General features: G+C 45.4%; 2 protein-coding genes across 4 annotated transcripts; one reads left to right on the forward strand and one right to left on the reverse strand.

Annotated features, from left to right (window-relative positions):
• LOC110402999 (caltractin-like) lies at nt 1066-4876 on the forward strand. Of its 3 annotated transcripts, XM_021405705.1 has the most exons (5): nt 1066-1121; nt 1245-1385; nt 2777-2905; nt 4229-4366; nt 4586-4876. In XM_021405705.1, exons 1-5 carry the CDS (start codon nt 1119-1121, stop codon nt 4670-4672), a joined length of 498 nt encoding a protein of 165 aa, XP_021261380.1. In that variant the 5' UTR covers nt 1066-1118; the 3' UTR covers nt 4673-4876. The 3 variants fall into 3 exon arrangements, with proteins under 3 accessions (XP_021261380.1, XP_021261381.1, XP_021261382.1); XM_021405706.1 differs by lacking the exon at nt 1066-1121 and having other exon boundaries at nt 1128-1385; nt 2777-2965; XM_021405707.1 differs by lacking the exons at nt 1066-1121; nt 1245-1385 and adding an exon at nt 1392-1628 and having other exon boundaries at nt 2777-2965.
• On the reverse strand, nt 7031-11058 carry LOC110402997 (ES1 protein homolog, mitochondrial-like). The gene is made up of 4 exons (XM_021405703.1): nt 10870-11058; nt 9165-9336; nt 8211-8412; nt 7031-7599 (listed from the first exon to the last, which is right to left on the reverse strand). The coding sequence occupies exons 1-4, from the start codon at nt 10975-10977 to the stop codon at nt 7407-7409; spliced, it is 675 nt and encodes a 224-aa protein (XP_021261378.1). The 5' UTR covers nt 10978-11058; the 3' UTR covers nt 7031-7406.

Genomic DNA, 12358 nt, shown 5'->3' on the forward strand with positions numbered 1-12358 from the left:
CTTCCCCTACAGAAACGTTAGTATCTTCCAGACTCTTAAATTCAATCAATTCCTTTGCTTTTCACATTCAATTTACTTACACAATTCATAAACATGGGGGAAAATCAAAAACTGAATTAGACATGAAAGAAAACAATAACTGAACTTGGCCTGTATTACGTAGTATTCCTTTTTGACCATTTTCTGTCTTGAAAAGTAAGGATTTATAGCAGCAGTGTGTGAATCAGAAGGGAGCTGATTGTTGCAGTCTCTCCTGCCCCCGTGTGGCGAAGGACAAAAAACACACACAGGAAAACGGCAGTGATGAACAGTACATCAAAAGCTCTGATTATTTAATTTCTCAACCGAGGTCAATTTATTAGCAAGTTTGTTGCTTTCTGCACAGTTTCCAATCCTTTATCCAGTCCACTTCAGTCCTCGAGTGACCTTCCATTGCTGCTGCAGTGAGTCATGGTTGTGTTAAATTAGGCCATGCAGAAATCTGCCTGGCTTTTAATCTTAACCCTCGTTTCTTTTACCTAACAACTGCATTGCAATATAAGGTTTCTTGCTGATGTCGTGCTCTGATGGTTCTCCTCCAGAAATGCACAGTGCGGGTCACTCTCTGTCAGAAATGATGCACACCATACTTACACTGCCCATGCAGGAGAGCTGCTGTCCAAATGCCAAATACAGGACAGCACTGTGTGGGCTTGCACCGAATTATTTGCTGCCACGTGTAAAAGGATTCTGTGTGTTTTCCTCTAGGAGTAAACCTCCAGGATAGAGCCACGGTTGAAAACAAACCACACAAACCCATGCAACACTCATTTCCTCCAGCACAAAGCCGCATCCTTCCCAGCAGCGACTCGCTCCTTCCCTGGGGATAAGGCTGGTGCCCGCGCCAGCCCTGGTGCTGTCAGGGAGGTGCCGCAGCCTTCCCGCTGGGAGCCCGGTGACCCCGCTGTGCGCGCACCGGCAGGCGGGGAGAGGGCGGCGTGACGGAGCCTCGGCACCGGCCCCCGCCCGCTCTGCGCCTCGCCCAATCAGCTCGCAGGCTTTCCCTGACAGGCAGGTGCGCTGGCCAACAGCAGCGCGGTTGCCATAGCGCCGGGAGGCGGGGCGCGGCCGGCGGCGGGATGGTGAGCTGGCTGGCGCTCAGGGCCCGCGCCGCGGGTGATGGGATGTCCCTGTCCTGTGAGCGGTCCCCAGGACGGGACGCGGGGCTGCTGCCGGTCCGATAACCCCGGGCCTCTCTGCTGCAGGCTGCTGGCGGCCCGAAGGCTCCGGGGAAGGAGCCGGGCCCCACGTTCCCGATCAGCGCTGAGCAGCGGCAGCAGCTGCGGGAGGCCTTTGACGTGTTCGACCCCGACGGCTCCGGGCTGATGGATGTCAAGGACCTGAAGGCAAGAAGCCGCGAAAAGGCAGCGTGTTCACGGGTGAAAAGGGAGCACAGAGAGTGGAGCAAAGGCTGCGAGGTTTAGCAGCCCCTCCGGGTGCCCCTCTCCCCCCGGCTCGGAGAAATGGCAGGGATGCTTTGTGACCACGGTTGCTCCAGAACCAGAATTACCTGTAGTCAAACAAAGGTGACAAGGTGACAGTCAGTAAACAGAAATGTTGCAAGTAGGGTTAACCATTTACAAGCACAGGTAAGGCTAATAATTTACAAGCTCCACCTGTTGTGGAGCTGTTACAGAGCAGTGTTTGGTACCTATTGCTTTTGGATCTCCTGCTGTGCTGTCAGGCGTTGCTGCTAGAACTCTGGCTTGTTATGCAGCCAGCAGTCACGCAAAAACGGTGCCAATGTTTTAGCCAGGTTTTCCTTAGGAGGGACTTAAGCCTTCCTTCTCCTTGGCAGTTGCCTGCACATCTTCCCTGCTAGTTTTTCGCAACCTTGTATTGCTGACATCAGACAGCTACAGAACACTGATCTCTAGGGACAAAACAGAGGATGAATAGCTTGCTCTGTGTTTTGTACACCCCTTTCCTCTCCTGCTACTCAGATATTTTGCACGCAATTCCTTCCCATTGCATGTAGAAAGGAGTTGAGCCAGCTTGTTTTCACGCAGATGCTGGGAGACAAGTTGGTTAGCTCAGTTCCTGCCCTTCTATCTGAGATGGTGTCCACTGTACATGCAATTGTCCTAGCTAATTCCAGAAGCACAGAGGAAATTGCATGGGAAAAGTGATCTGGGTCAAAAAATAAGTTTAATAATACATATATACACAAATATATAGTCATTTCATGGCACTGTTGAGGAATGCGGTGCTTATTGGCGGGGAAGCAATAAGGAGCTGATGGGAATGGTGGAGAGCATTCATGCAGCAAGAAGGTAGTGTGTCAGAAACCGTGCCTTGAAAAAAAATCTCATCCTGGATCTCTAAAAGATCTTCTCTAAAAGACCCTGACATTCCAAGAATGGTTATTTTCAGGAGTCTGATTTCAGCAACTCATTTTTCTGTTTGGCCTGATAAGTGTTTGTGTTGATAAGCTGCAATATAAGGGCAAAACTGAGCATCTGGAATGGGGCTGCGGGATATGAAATTTCTTAATCAGGTCTGTCATCAAGTTGCTTAGTGAATGTGTACCCTTTTGGCACAGGCCCAGTTTCACTGCAAAGTCAAAAGGCTGCTCTGATGTCTGCATAGCAACAGGCTGTTATCTTTCCACTGTGGAAAAAAAAAAGTTGTTCCCCTACCCCACACTCTTACATGTATCTGCTTGCTTCAGACATCTTTTCTGCTTTGTTTCTGTTTGATTTGTACGATGACGTTGGTCTGTTTTCTCATTTGGCAGATAACCATGAGAGCTCTGGGCTGTGAAGTGAGGAAAGCAGAGATGAAGAAAATTATCTCTGAAGTTGATGAGAATGGGTCAGGAAAGATAAACTTTGAGTCGTTTCTGCAGGTGATGACCCAGAAAATGGTGTGTGAGCCCAGCTGGTCACAAAGACTGAAATTCCTCTTGCCTAACTTTACAATGCAGGTACTTGCAATAGTTTGGGTCACTGGTTCCCTGTAGGAGAGAAACAAGAGTTTCATCTGAGGTATTTTAGATATCTGCCCTTGGGTGAGTTGTCTTTACCCCTCCTGTCTTTTTCCATGAGGGTCTAGGATGGCTAGTTCAGGTAGTTCTGCATTTCAGCAGACGATTCCTCCCTGTCATAGAGCGTGCTGAGCACAGTGCCTAGGATCTTTCCTGGGAGACCAAAGGACTCTGAAACCTTCAAGAAAGAGTCCCACTGTCAGCCTTCAAACCATAGCAGAGATAGACATAACAGGAATTAGTGCACCCTCCCCCTCTTCTTTAAGCCTTTCCACGTGGAATTTCAGTTCCATATTTATAGTCACAGAGTTCTAGATTTTCTTAAAACCAAGGCAGGAGGGAGCAAATGTCACACATCAAATAAAAATGAAAAATCTACCTCCTGTGGGCAATAGCCACTTGAGCTTGTGGAGAGTCCTCAGATCTGCTGTTTGATACCAGCCCTTTGTTTCATGTGTCCTAGTCTGCACTGCCCATCCAGGATTCCTTTGGCTCATACACCTCTGTATCCTCTAGTACCTGGCTGCATGTAAACATAAGCTGTTCTCAAAGAGAACCAGCATGACTGGTTCTGTTCCTCTCATCCTTGTAATTTCATTGCACAGCTTTGTGAGATGACTGGGTCATAGCTGGCATTGCCATTCCTGTGTCCATGCTATCAGAGTTGCCAGGGTGTGTATGCTTGGACCTATGCTAGGAGCAAAGTGAAGATCCACATTTTCCCCCTAGTAATGCTTTGGAGTTCAGTCAAAGCCCACACCTAATTGCACGCTTGTGTAAGCACTGCCTGTGCGTGAGGTGAATCAAGGCAGCAGCAGCCAGCACAAGCCTGGCTTACTTTTGAAATAAAACATAGCTGTAGCCATTGAATCATTCTTAGCAGCTGCTTCCTCCTTCAGTAGTGTTGCTAATCTCTCTCTTCCTGAGAAAGCTTGGCCAGGATATTCCAGGCCAAGTCCCCATGCTGTTCAAACAACTTCTATTGTAGCTCCTTTAATACATGGTAACAGTGAGAAAAGAAGGGGAAAAAAAGTAAAAGAAAAGCAAAGGAGGAACAGCAGTGGTAAATTACCCTCTTCTGTGACCCAAAAATGATATCTTGGATTTTATTCCAAATGTTTGCTGCGTAAACTGTCTGAGGAGGGATTGTAGAGTGGTATGATGTCACACTTGCACGAAGACATTTTTCTTTTCCTTGCTAAGGCAGAGCCATTTTCAAAAGAGGAGATCCTGAAAAGTTTCAAGCTGTTTGATTTTGATGGCACTGGCAAGATCTCTTTTGAGAAACTCAAGCTGGTGGCTAGTGAGGTTGGAGAAGACATCACAGATGAGGAGTTGCAGGTTTGTGAAGCACAAGCGTATTTCTCTTGCTCAGGCAGAGAGTAAAGGCTTACTGACTGGGGAATTCCACTTTGTTTCTTTGCAACAGACACAATCTCTGTTTCTCTCGGCATTAACATGAAGCCTTGCCTGAGATCTTCATTGGTGTTTAGGCTTTATGAGCCTCCATCCTCTCAGATCCCACCTAATCTGGTCTCCCAAATCTTTGTTGTCTGACAGGAGATGATTGATGAAGCAGATGTGGATGGAGATGGGGAAGTGGATCCAGAAGAGTTTTTGCGGATTCTGACATTGACTGACCTGTAACTACATGATTTTCTTTTTTTCTCCCATTCCATCATAAATAACTGTTTGCAGTATCGCTTCCTTCCAACTTTTAGGTTTTTTTTTTTTTCTAATTTGTTGCCTTTCTTGGGTGTGAAAATACACTGAGATGTTTCATCTTTGGTGTTTATTCTGCTCCATCACTGCAAGCAGTTTTCTACATCCTAGTAAACAGTTTTGTTGCTAGATCTGTGTCTGTGTGGGTTAATTCTAAAGGTTGAGATTAATTCAAATTCATCAGCCTGCCCCTAGAATTCTCTCTATTGTAACTGCATCCCATGTGTAGCAATCAGAAAGACCAACACAATGGAAAAGACTTTCCAAAAGAGGTGGAAAGACTGGCACGATAGAAAGGCACTATAAAGCAAGGGAATAAGATAGCTCACCTGTATCAGAAGATGCTGGGTTCACAGGAAAAAGCTCACTAAGGAGGGAGCTCCAGACAGAGATCCTTCCTCAGTGGCAGTCAGCCCTTAAATGAGGCCTAAGAGGCCATAACGAGGCCTAATTGCCTTCACCTGTGCTCCCAGGGCTGACTGGGTCTTTCCTCCAGGTGCTCAATCAGTGGTTCAGGCTGTGACTCAAAAGTTCCCATACACTATGGCTTTTCAGCTTATCTGATAAAGTTAGTCAAAACACTCTTAATCTTAGAAAATATAAATCTTAAGCATTAGTATTTATGGCAAAAACTTCTGTACCTTTCCTGATTCTCCAGCATTATATAAAAGACAAGAGTTTGAGGGCTTGGGAGCAGTTATTTTCCATAAAGTAGTGAATATCTTAGACTTCGGATTTCCCTTCAAAATTAGCAGTACAGGAGAAAAACTATGCAGCTATGAAACTAGAAGATGTAATGAGGTCAGGTCTCCCATGGATTTATGCTTTCTTCCTAACAAAATGCAAATTCAGACTAAATTTTCTTCAGGAACGCTCAGCACAGTTTTCTTTGGGTATTGTCGAAGGACCAGGGGATCTGAAGACTTTTCATGCTAAGCATACGTTTCCGTCATCTTCCTGGCAGCTACTGTCCCCAAGCCAGCTGATCCTTTACGTACTGGAGGCTTTTAAATTTTTAGTAAACGTTATGGAAGGTGGGCAGTTGCTTAAAAATGGTTGCTCGGAGAAGCAGTGGAAAAAAAATGTAGAAAAGAGTGATGGGGTAAGGTCCATTTTTGTTTAAAAACAAACTAACAAAAAAACCCAGCAGGGTACAATTGTCACCCTGGGCTGTTCTGTCCCTGCCAGAAGTGTTTGAGTTCCAATTTGCAGCTCCACTGCAGCATGCGGGTACATTCCTTCCTATGCTGATCAGTGGCGTAGTCTTGAAAGATCTTGCCACGTTGCTAAGAGTGCAAAACTGTCCAGGTGTTTTGGAAAGGATGTAAAGAGCCTGAAGAATTTGCGTAGAAGAGTCTTAGAAAATAATTACTGGCTTAGAAAAAATGTCTTAATACTGTGAGAATTTGACAGTTCATTCTGTAATGATTATGTAATGCTGCACATAGAATAAGAGCCTATATAAGAACATACAAGCTACCATCTAAAATGCTCTTCAGTCTAATGGAGACAAACCTGTCAAAATCCCAGAGCTGGAAGCAAGCTGTTCAACTGTAAGAGAGAAATAAGGCATGGCTTATCTTAAATAACAGTGATTAACTGTGGGAATGAGCAATCAAATGGTATAGCAGCGTCTCTAAGCCAAGAATGAATCCTCTCAGCTGGTTTGCTTCAGTAAAATGGGAGTTACAGTGCTCCTCACAGCTCCTGCAGAGCGGTCAGATTACACAGATCAATAGTTCCTTCTGGCCTTAAAAATCAGCGCCTGGCCTGTTATCTGAACAACTATGTGTGCTACTCAGTTATTTTTAGTGTCTTCTCTCTGCCAAATTGCACTGTCACCCAACCAGTTTACAGCCTGGCGTTCCAGTTTCAGCTAGATGGGTATCTTGTCTGTCCCCGTTGCAATACAGAATTGTTGCTTCCACATGGTTTCTAGGAATTTTTCTAGAGATTGAAAGAGACAGGAAATTGCAGCACTTCCTTTGGGGTGCCTAGATCTCACCCTTGACTCTTTCTACCTAGGCTGCTTACAAAATATTCCATGCTGTCATAACTGGTCTTGTGTTAATACAAGAGAAGAATTTAATTTCTTGTTAAACCTTCCTGCTAATGTTGGTTTGCCTCTGCTTTTACCAAGCCTGAGTTCTGATAAATCTTAGGAAAACTAGTGTGGATTGTTACTGGTGACTTCCTTCTGTGCTATTTTCCCCATTTACTGTCCCACCTCTAGCACTAAGAACATATCCTAATATAGAGTGAAAGGCAAAAATAAAAGCAGAATTCAGCCTTTGTAAAATATGTCTATTTTATTCAGTACCAAAACTGCTCCTTCCTTTTGCCACTAATTCATCTATTTTGTGAGATAGTTAAAAGTAAGGAGAGATGGACTTATAACAGATAAGATAACTCAGAACCAGAGATAACGGTGGCATTTGAGCCCTGTGGAAATCTGGCATCTGTGTGTCAGCTTATGGTGCACTGACACTCATTACAGAATCACAGATTTGCTGCTGATCTGGGGTCAGTACAGTAAACGATGTGTCTGTGATAAAATACACCAATCCTACATTGCTCCAGTTCTCTCTCCCTAGCAGCCACCAGTGTGGGGAAGAGCTCTGAGTAGCAGTTTGCCTGTTGACGTGTGGCTTCGTGGCATTTAGGCAAGTCGGATCACTTCTTTGACCATTTTTCCAATACCATCGTAGACCTCGTGAATGGGGGCATTGCACATGAAGGCACTGGTGGTCACCAGCTTGTTCTTCACATCCACATGAACTTCAGTGACGTGTTTGTTTACATGCTTGCAGCCAAGTTCCTTCACGGACTCAGCAGTCTTTGCATACGGCCATCTAAAAGAAGAAGAGAGAAGACGACCCGTGTGGAGGATCTGAGAAAAGCCTATGATGAAAAGCCTGTTTGCACCTCACAACAGCAGCTTCTGGGCTGTTACAGAGAAATGGATGGTCCCTATTAAAAGCCTGCTTAATAGGTCCTAAATCTTTTCTCATCAAACGGATTTTTCTAAGACTGTAGCACGAGGAAAATCTCCAGATTACAGTGCTGAAGTAAGGCTGACATAAAACCTTGATGTTCCAACATAGTTGTTCTGCTGCTTAATTCTATGCACTCTAGACTTTCATTTTGGAGTTTGGTTTTTCCACCAGCTTTCTAGACTAATAACAAGAGCCATCAATTTCTTCCCTGCCATTGGGAGGATTCAGTCACAGCTGTCATGGATGGATAACGTCAGCCTTAATCCCTGCCTTTCAGAACACCAAAGTGTTATGCAGCCATTTTGTTCCTACCTAGAACCTGCTTAACTTTTAGTCAGTGGCTTGGCATCTTTCCTGCCCTGGGACCGAAAGGTGCACATGGCAGGGTACTAGATACAATGGGGAGAGATTGCTGGTCCTGTGACTTTCATGGTGTGATTATGTATCAGCATCCTAAGGTTACTTACTTCTCACACTCTGTGTCATGACCGACAGTCAGCTCACAGCCTGGGAAGATTTTGGCTGCCAGCACTGGAGAAATGCAGCACAGGCCAATGGGCTTTTTGGCAGCATGGAATGCCTTCAGGACATCCTCCACTTCTTTGGAGACCGTGCAGTTCTTTCCTTGGGTGGCCCAAGTACTCAGGTTCTTAGCCACACCAAAGCCACCTGAGAAAAGAGAAACGGGTTATACAGGAAGATCAGTGCTCCAGGGCAGGACTTTTGTCAGGTATGGTTTGTTAGGGTGTTAAGATGGATTTGGTGGATAGAAGCATCCAGACAGCACTGACAGAAGAAAGCAGAACCTCTGTGAGTCACTGAATATTCTCAGCTCCTGACCACCATGAGATAAGATTCTAAAGCACCATCTGTTTCTAAAGAAAACTGAATCAGTGTTCTGTTGGTTACCCTGTTTCACTCATGAGCTCTTCTCTTTCTGTTATGGTGGAGCATGCTGACAAGCTTTCACTTGTCTTTTAATCCTTGCTCCAGGTCTAATGCAACCCCAGTGAAATACTTTCACCGAAGACTGATTTCAGAAGAGACTGCACTTTTCACTTCTGAGTCACCCTCTCTGTGTCCCAACTTTTGTTTCTCTTGAAGAAAGGGTAGGCACATTGGTGAGGGAGGAGATAGGCCTACATCCAGCAAAAAGAAGCTAAGCAGATGGAACAAAGAACAAGTCAATCGGTGGTTATCTGTCCTCTCTTCTAGGGAGGAGTTTCTGCATTGCCATGTGCTCTTGTAATACAAGTCTATGCAAGCACAAATGGAGGATGTCCATCATTCCAGTCCCATCTCCCAAACTGTCTTCTTCCCCAGTGGCTTTGCCCAATTTCTCTCAGCCCCTATTTTTCAAGGCTTAGATATATCTAAGCTGTTCCAAGACCATGGGCATGCAGACCCCCATACTGACCTACCTGGTATGATTAAGGCATCCAGCTCCTTGACATCCAGCTTAGTTAGATCCTTGATGTTGCCTCTGGCTATTCTGGCACTTTCAACTAGTACATTGCGCTTCTCCTGAGTTGGCTGTCCTTTCACGTGGTCTACCACATGCATCTGGTCAATATTAGGAGCATAAACCTCTGCCTAGGAAGGGAAGGAAAGGTCTGTTATCCTTCAGGTGTGTATCCTAAACATGCTAAAGACCACAGGTGGCAAATTAGAGTACTTGAGTTGCTTTGTTAGGAAAGACCTTTGTTGGTGATTGTGGTGATCCTCAGGCTCACCTGTATCTCATACTGGGATCAGGAGGGTTATTGTTACGTACAGTGTTATATTTTGGGAGCTGAAATGGTGGAGAGGGAGCAGCCACTCCTTTCCTTCCTAGGAAAACAAGCTGTTCCAAGAGCTGTGCATGAAGCTCATTTCCTAGAGTTTTCCATTCATGTCCCAAGCAATCACCTTTGCTGTGGCAGCCCAAGTGCTGCCAGTTATCCCATATGGTGCCTGAGTACCCAGCACTCTGCAAGCTGCTGCCAGCCCACCTCCCTTAGATGGGACTTCCATCTCCCCACTGCCTGGAATCTCACAACTGGTGTATTTCCTTTTCTTGAAAGCATCCTGCCTTCCCTCAGAACTGTTTCAAGCTCTCATGCAGAAATAAGAATGAAAGGCAGCAAACAGATGGGTGATGGCGTCAGTGGCTGTATAAGCTTTGTTTCTTCAGCCAAGCAGAACCAAACATTAAGAGGGGGTATGGGAAATAACGCCTGAGTTTTCTCCACTAGAGGTCCCTGCCAATCAAGGCATAAGTGCAGGGCAGTGGTTTAAGCTTGCCAGTTTAGGGTAAAGCAGAAGAAGAACTGCAGCAGCTCCAAGAGAGAAGGAAAAGAGGCAAGACTACAGACAGTGGAGAGACAGTCTGGACAAGTCTCAGCTTTAATCTAAACTGTGAATACAGGCTTTGAAGGCTTTGTAATTGGGTGGGCAGCCTCTGCAGCACATGTAAATCATCACTGTGCCTTCATGTTTAGTGGAGCAGTTCCGATTTCCAAAACACCAGCTCTGACCCAGACTTGTGGGTGGCTCAGAGCTGAAAGGAACATTACACGGGGCTCCTATCTTTTCTTCTGCTCTCAAAGAGCAGCTGTTGTGACTAGTGGTGTAATTGAGCAGTTGCTGCAGGATCACCCTTTTTTGCCCGTTCTCCAGTTCAACTCACAAAAACTCATCTATTTCCTGTTTCAATCTTCAGTGCTTTAGAAGGATGAGTTTCAAACAGCTAAAGTCAACAGTAGTCTTTGAAACAGAAATACCAAAGCAGAAGAGGGGAAGTACAAGCCAGAAACAGAGGGGTTCACTTAAGAAAGTTTGCTTCAGAGTTTTGAGTAGCTCAGAGTCGCTGAGCACAGAGCACTCAGCCAGCCCCCTCCTAGAGCAAAGCCGTGAGTGCAAAGCACAGAGCAGGGCATTCTTCACGTTTGCTGTAGCAGCCCTGACGCTGCTGTCTGCTTTGACTCCACTCACTTAATGCTTTGCAATTACCCCATCAGCAGCGAGAAGCTTGTGACTGGTCTAGCAAGATGCAAAGCTGCTAAGAACAATACCTCGAGCAAGAGAGAGAAAATGAAAAGCAGAGCAAGGGCAAAAGGAGACAGAGATGGGGCAGGAGCCTCTTACCTGTGCCCCCTCCCTGCTGAGATGCACCAGCACAGCCGAAGACTCGTGGATCTCACTCCCATCGTACACCCCACAGCCAGCCAGCACTACAGCCACTCTCTTCCCCATGGTCGCAAAGAAAGCGAGAGGATTCCCCAGAGAGCCCCAAATTGCTGTGCATCTCTGTGTCCTGCTGGGAGCCTTTTATAGCTTGATCCCTCCCCCAGGAGCAGGTGGGGCCAGGAGGGTTGGGCTGAATTTCTTACTGGCAAGATGGTTTTATTTCCAGCGCCACAGGCAGGGCGTGTAAATATTATTTGTTTCCTCAACTGACTGCTCCCTTGCAGACATTCTTACCAGCACGTTGTCTCCAGAGCATCCCCAACTGACATGAGCTGTTCAACGAAGCAGCTGTTTTTCCTTTTCAGATGCTGATTTTCCATTCTACTTCAAACTAAAGCACTAAAATCTTTGTGCATAAGATGGTATCACAGGGAGCCAGCCCACAGCAAGTATTCAAGCCAGTGCACTTCCTATCTGTGCCCCATTTTGCAAACCCTACATTGCACCAGCAGCTTCTCTCCTTTTAACACCTAGACATCCTTTGCTGACCTTAAGTGTCCTCAGCCTCTATGAAGAGCAGAAGTTTTGCAGTTGTTCCCTGGGCTTTAGGTCCTGAGTTAGAAATGAATAACACGATTCTCCATCAACAGCACCATCAGTCCCAGAAGGTAACAACAGCATCTGCAAGGAAAATGGTAATAGGACCTGGCAGAGCCCTGACCAAAATAGGTGTACGTGGCTGCAAGGTTCACAGCGTGTGGTGGGGATGCTTCCTTGCTCATGTTGAGACCTGTTGTCTCTCGTCCTTGATATGCTCACGCCTGAAAAGATGATGAGCATTTTTGATTCAGCTTTGCAGTGTCGAAATAACCTCTTCAGCATTTCTTGCCATTTTTCAGCGAACAACAGAATTCATGCAGCTTGACCAAAGAACATTTTTCAAGGCTTATTTGTAAGAAAATTTCCTTGTGTCTCTCTCAGAAGAGGTATGAAGTGTATTTGGCTTTTAGTGAAATAGTTGTTTGCCAAGTTCTTTAGTCAAAACAGGCATAAGAGAGATGTTCTTTTCTGATACATGTGACTTCATTTATTGCATGCATCTTAAAAACAGTGATATCAGGCTCTATATACTTAACTGTACAAACGGGAATAAAAAGCACCTGTTTGGTGGGTAGAAAAGCGGCTTTTATTATCCATGAAAGAATTAAAATGTGAGATAAGTGGGGGAAATTCCCAAAGCCTTTTCTCTGCTGTCTGGTTTCATATCTACGTGTAATTTAGAAATGTATTATTTCCTCTTACAGGAAAAAACAACAGCTGAATCATACTGCAACAAAAAGACAGTTTCTTCCTCCTTCTACTGATAAGGAGAGGAGTCCATTTAATGATGGAAGAAAGATTGTTCAAGGCCAGGCTGGATGGGGTCCTGGGCAACCAGATCTATTGC

Source organism: Numida meleagris, chromosome 8, assembly GCF_002078875.1.
Source record: "Numida meleagris isolate 19003 breed g44 Domestic line chromosome 8, NumMel1.0, whole genome shotgun sequence".
NCBI classification, from domain to species: Eukaryota; Metazoa; Chordata; class Aves; order Galliformes; family Numididae; genus Numida; species Numida meleagris.

Coding starts and splice junctions, on each gene's coding strand:
- LOC110402999 (XM_021405705.1), top strand. Junction 1,386..2,776: donor TGGATGTCAAGGACCTGAAG/GCAAGAAGCCGC, acceptor CTCATTTGGCAG/ATAACCATGAGAGCTCTGGG. Junction 2,906..4,228: donor AGGTGATGACCCAGAAAATG/GTGTGTGAGCCC, acceptor TTCCTTGCTAAG/GCAGAGCCATTTTCAAAAGA.
- LOC110402997 (XM_021405703.1), bottom strand. CDS start 10,977: ATGGGGAAGAGAGTGGCTGTAGTGCTGGCTGGCTGTGGGGTGTACGAT. Junction 9,337..10,869: donor TCAGCAGGGAGGGGGCACAG/GTAAGAGGCTCC, acceptor TTCCCTTCCTAG/GCAGAGGTTTATGCTCCTAA. Junction 7,600..8,210: donor CATGACACAGAGTGTGAGAA/GTAAGTAACCTT, acceptor TTCTTCTTTTAG/ATGGCCGTATGCAAAGACTG.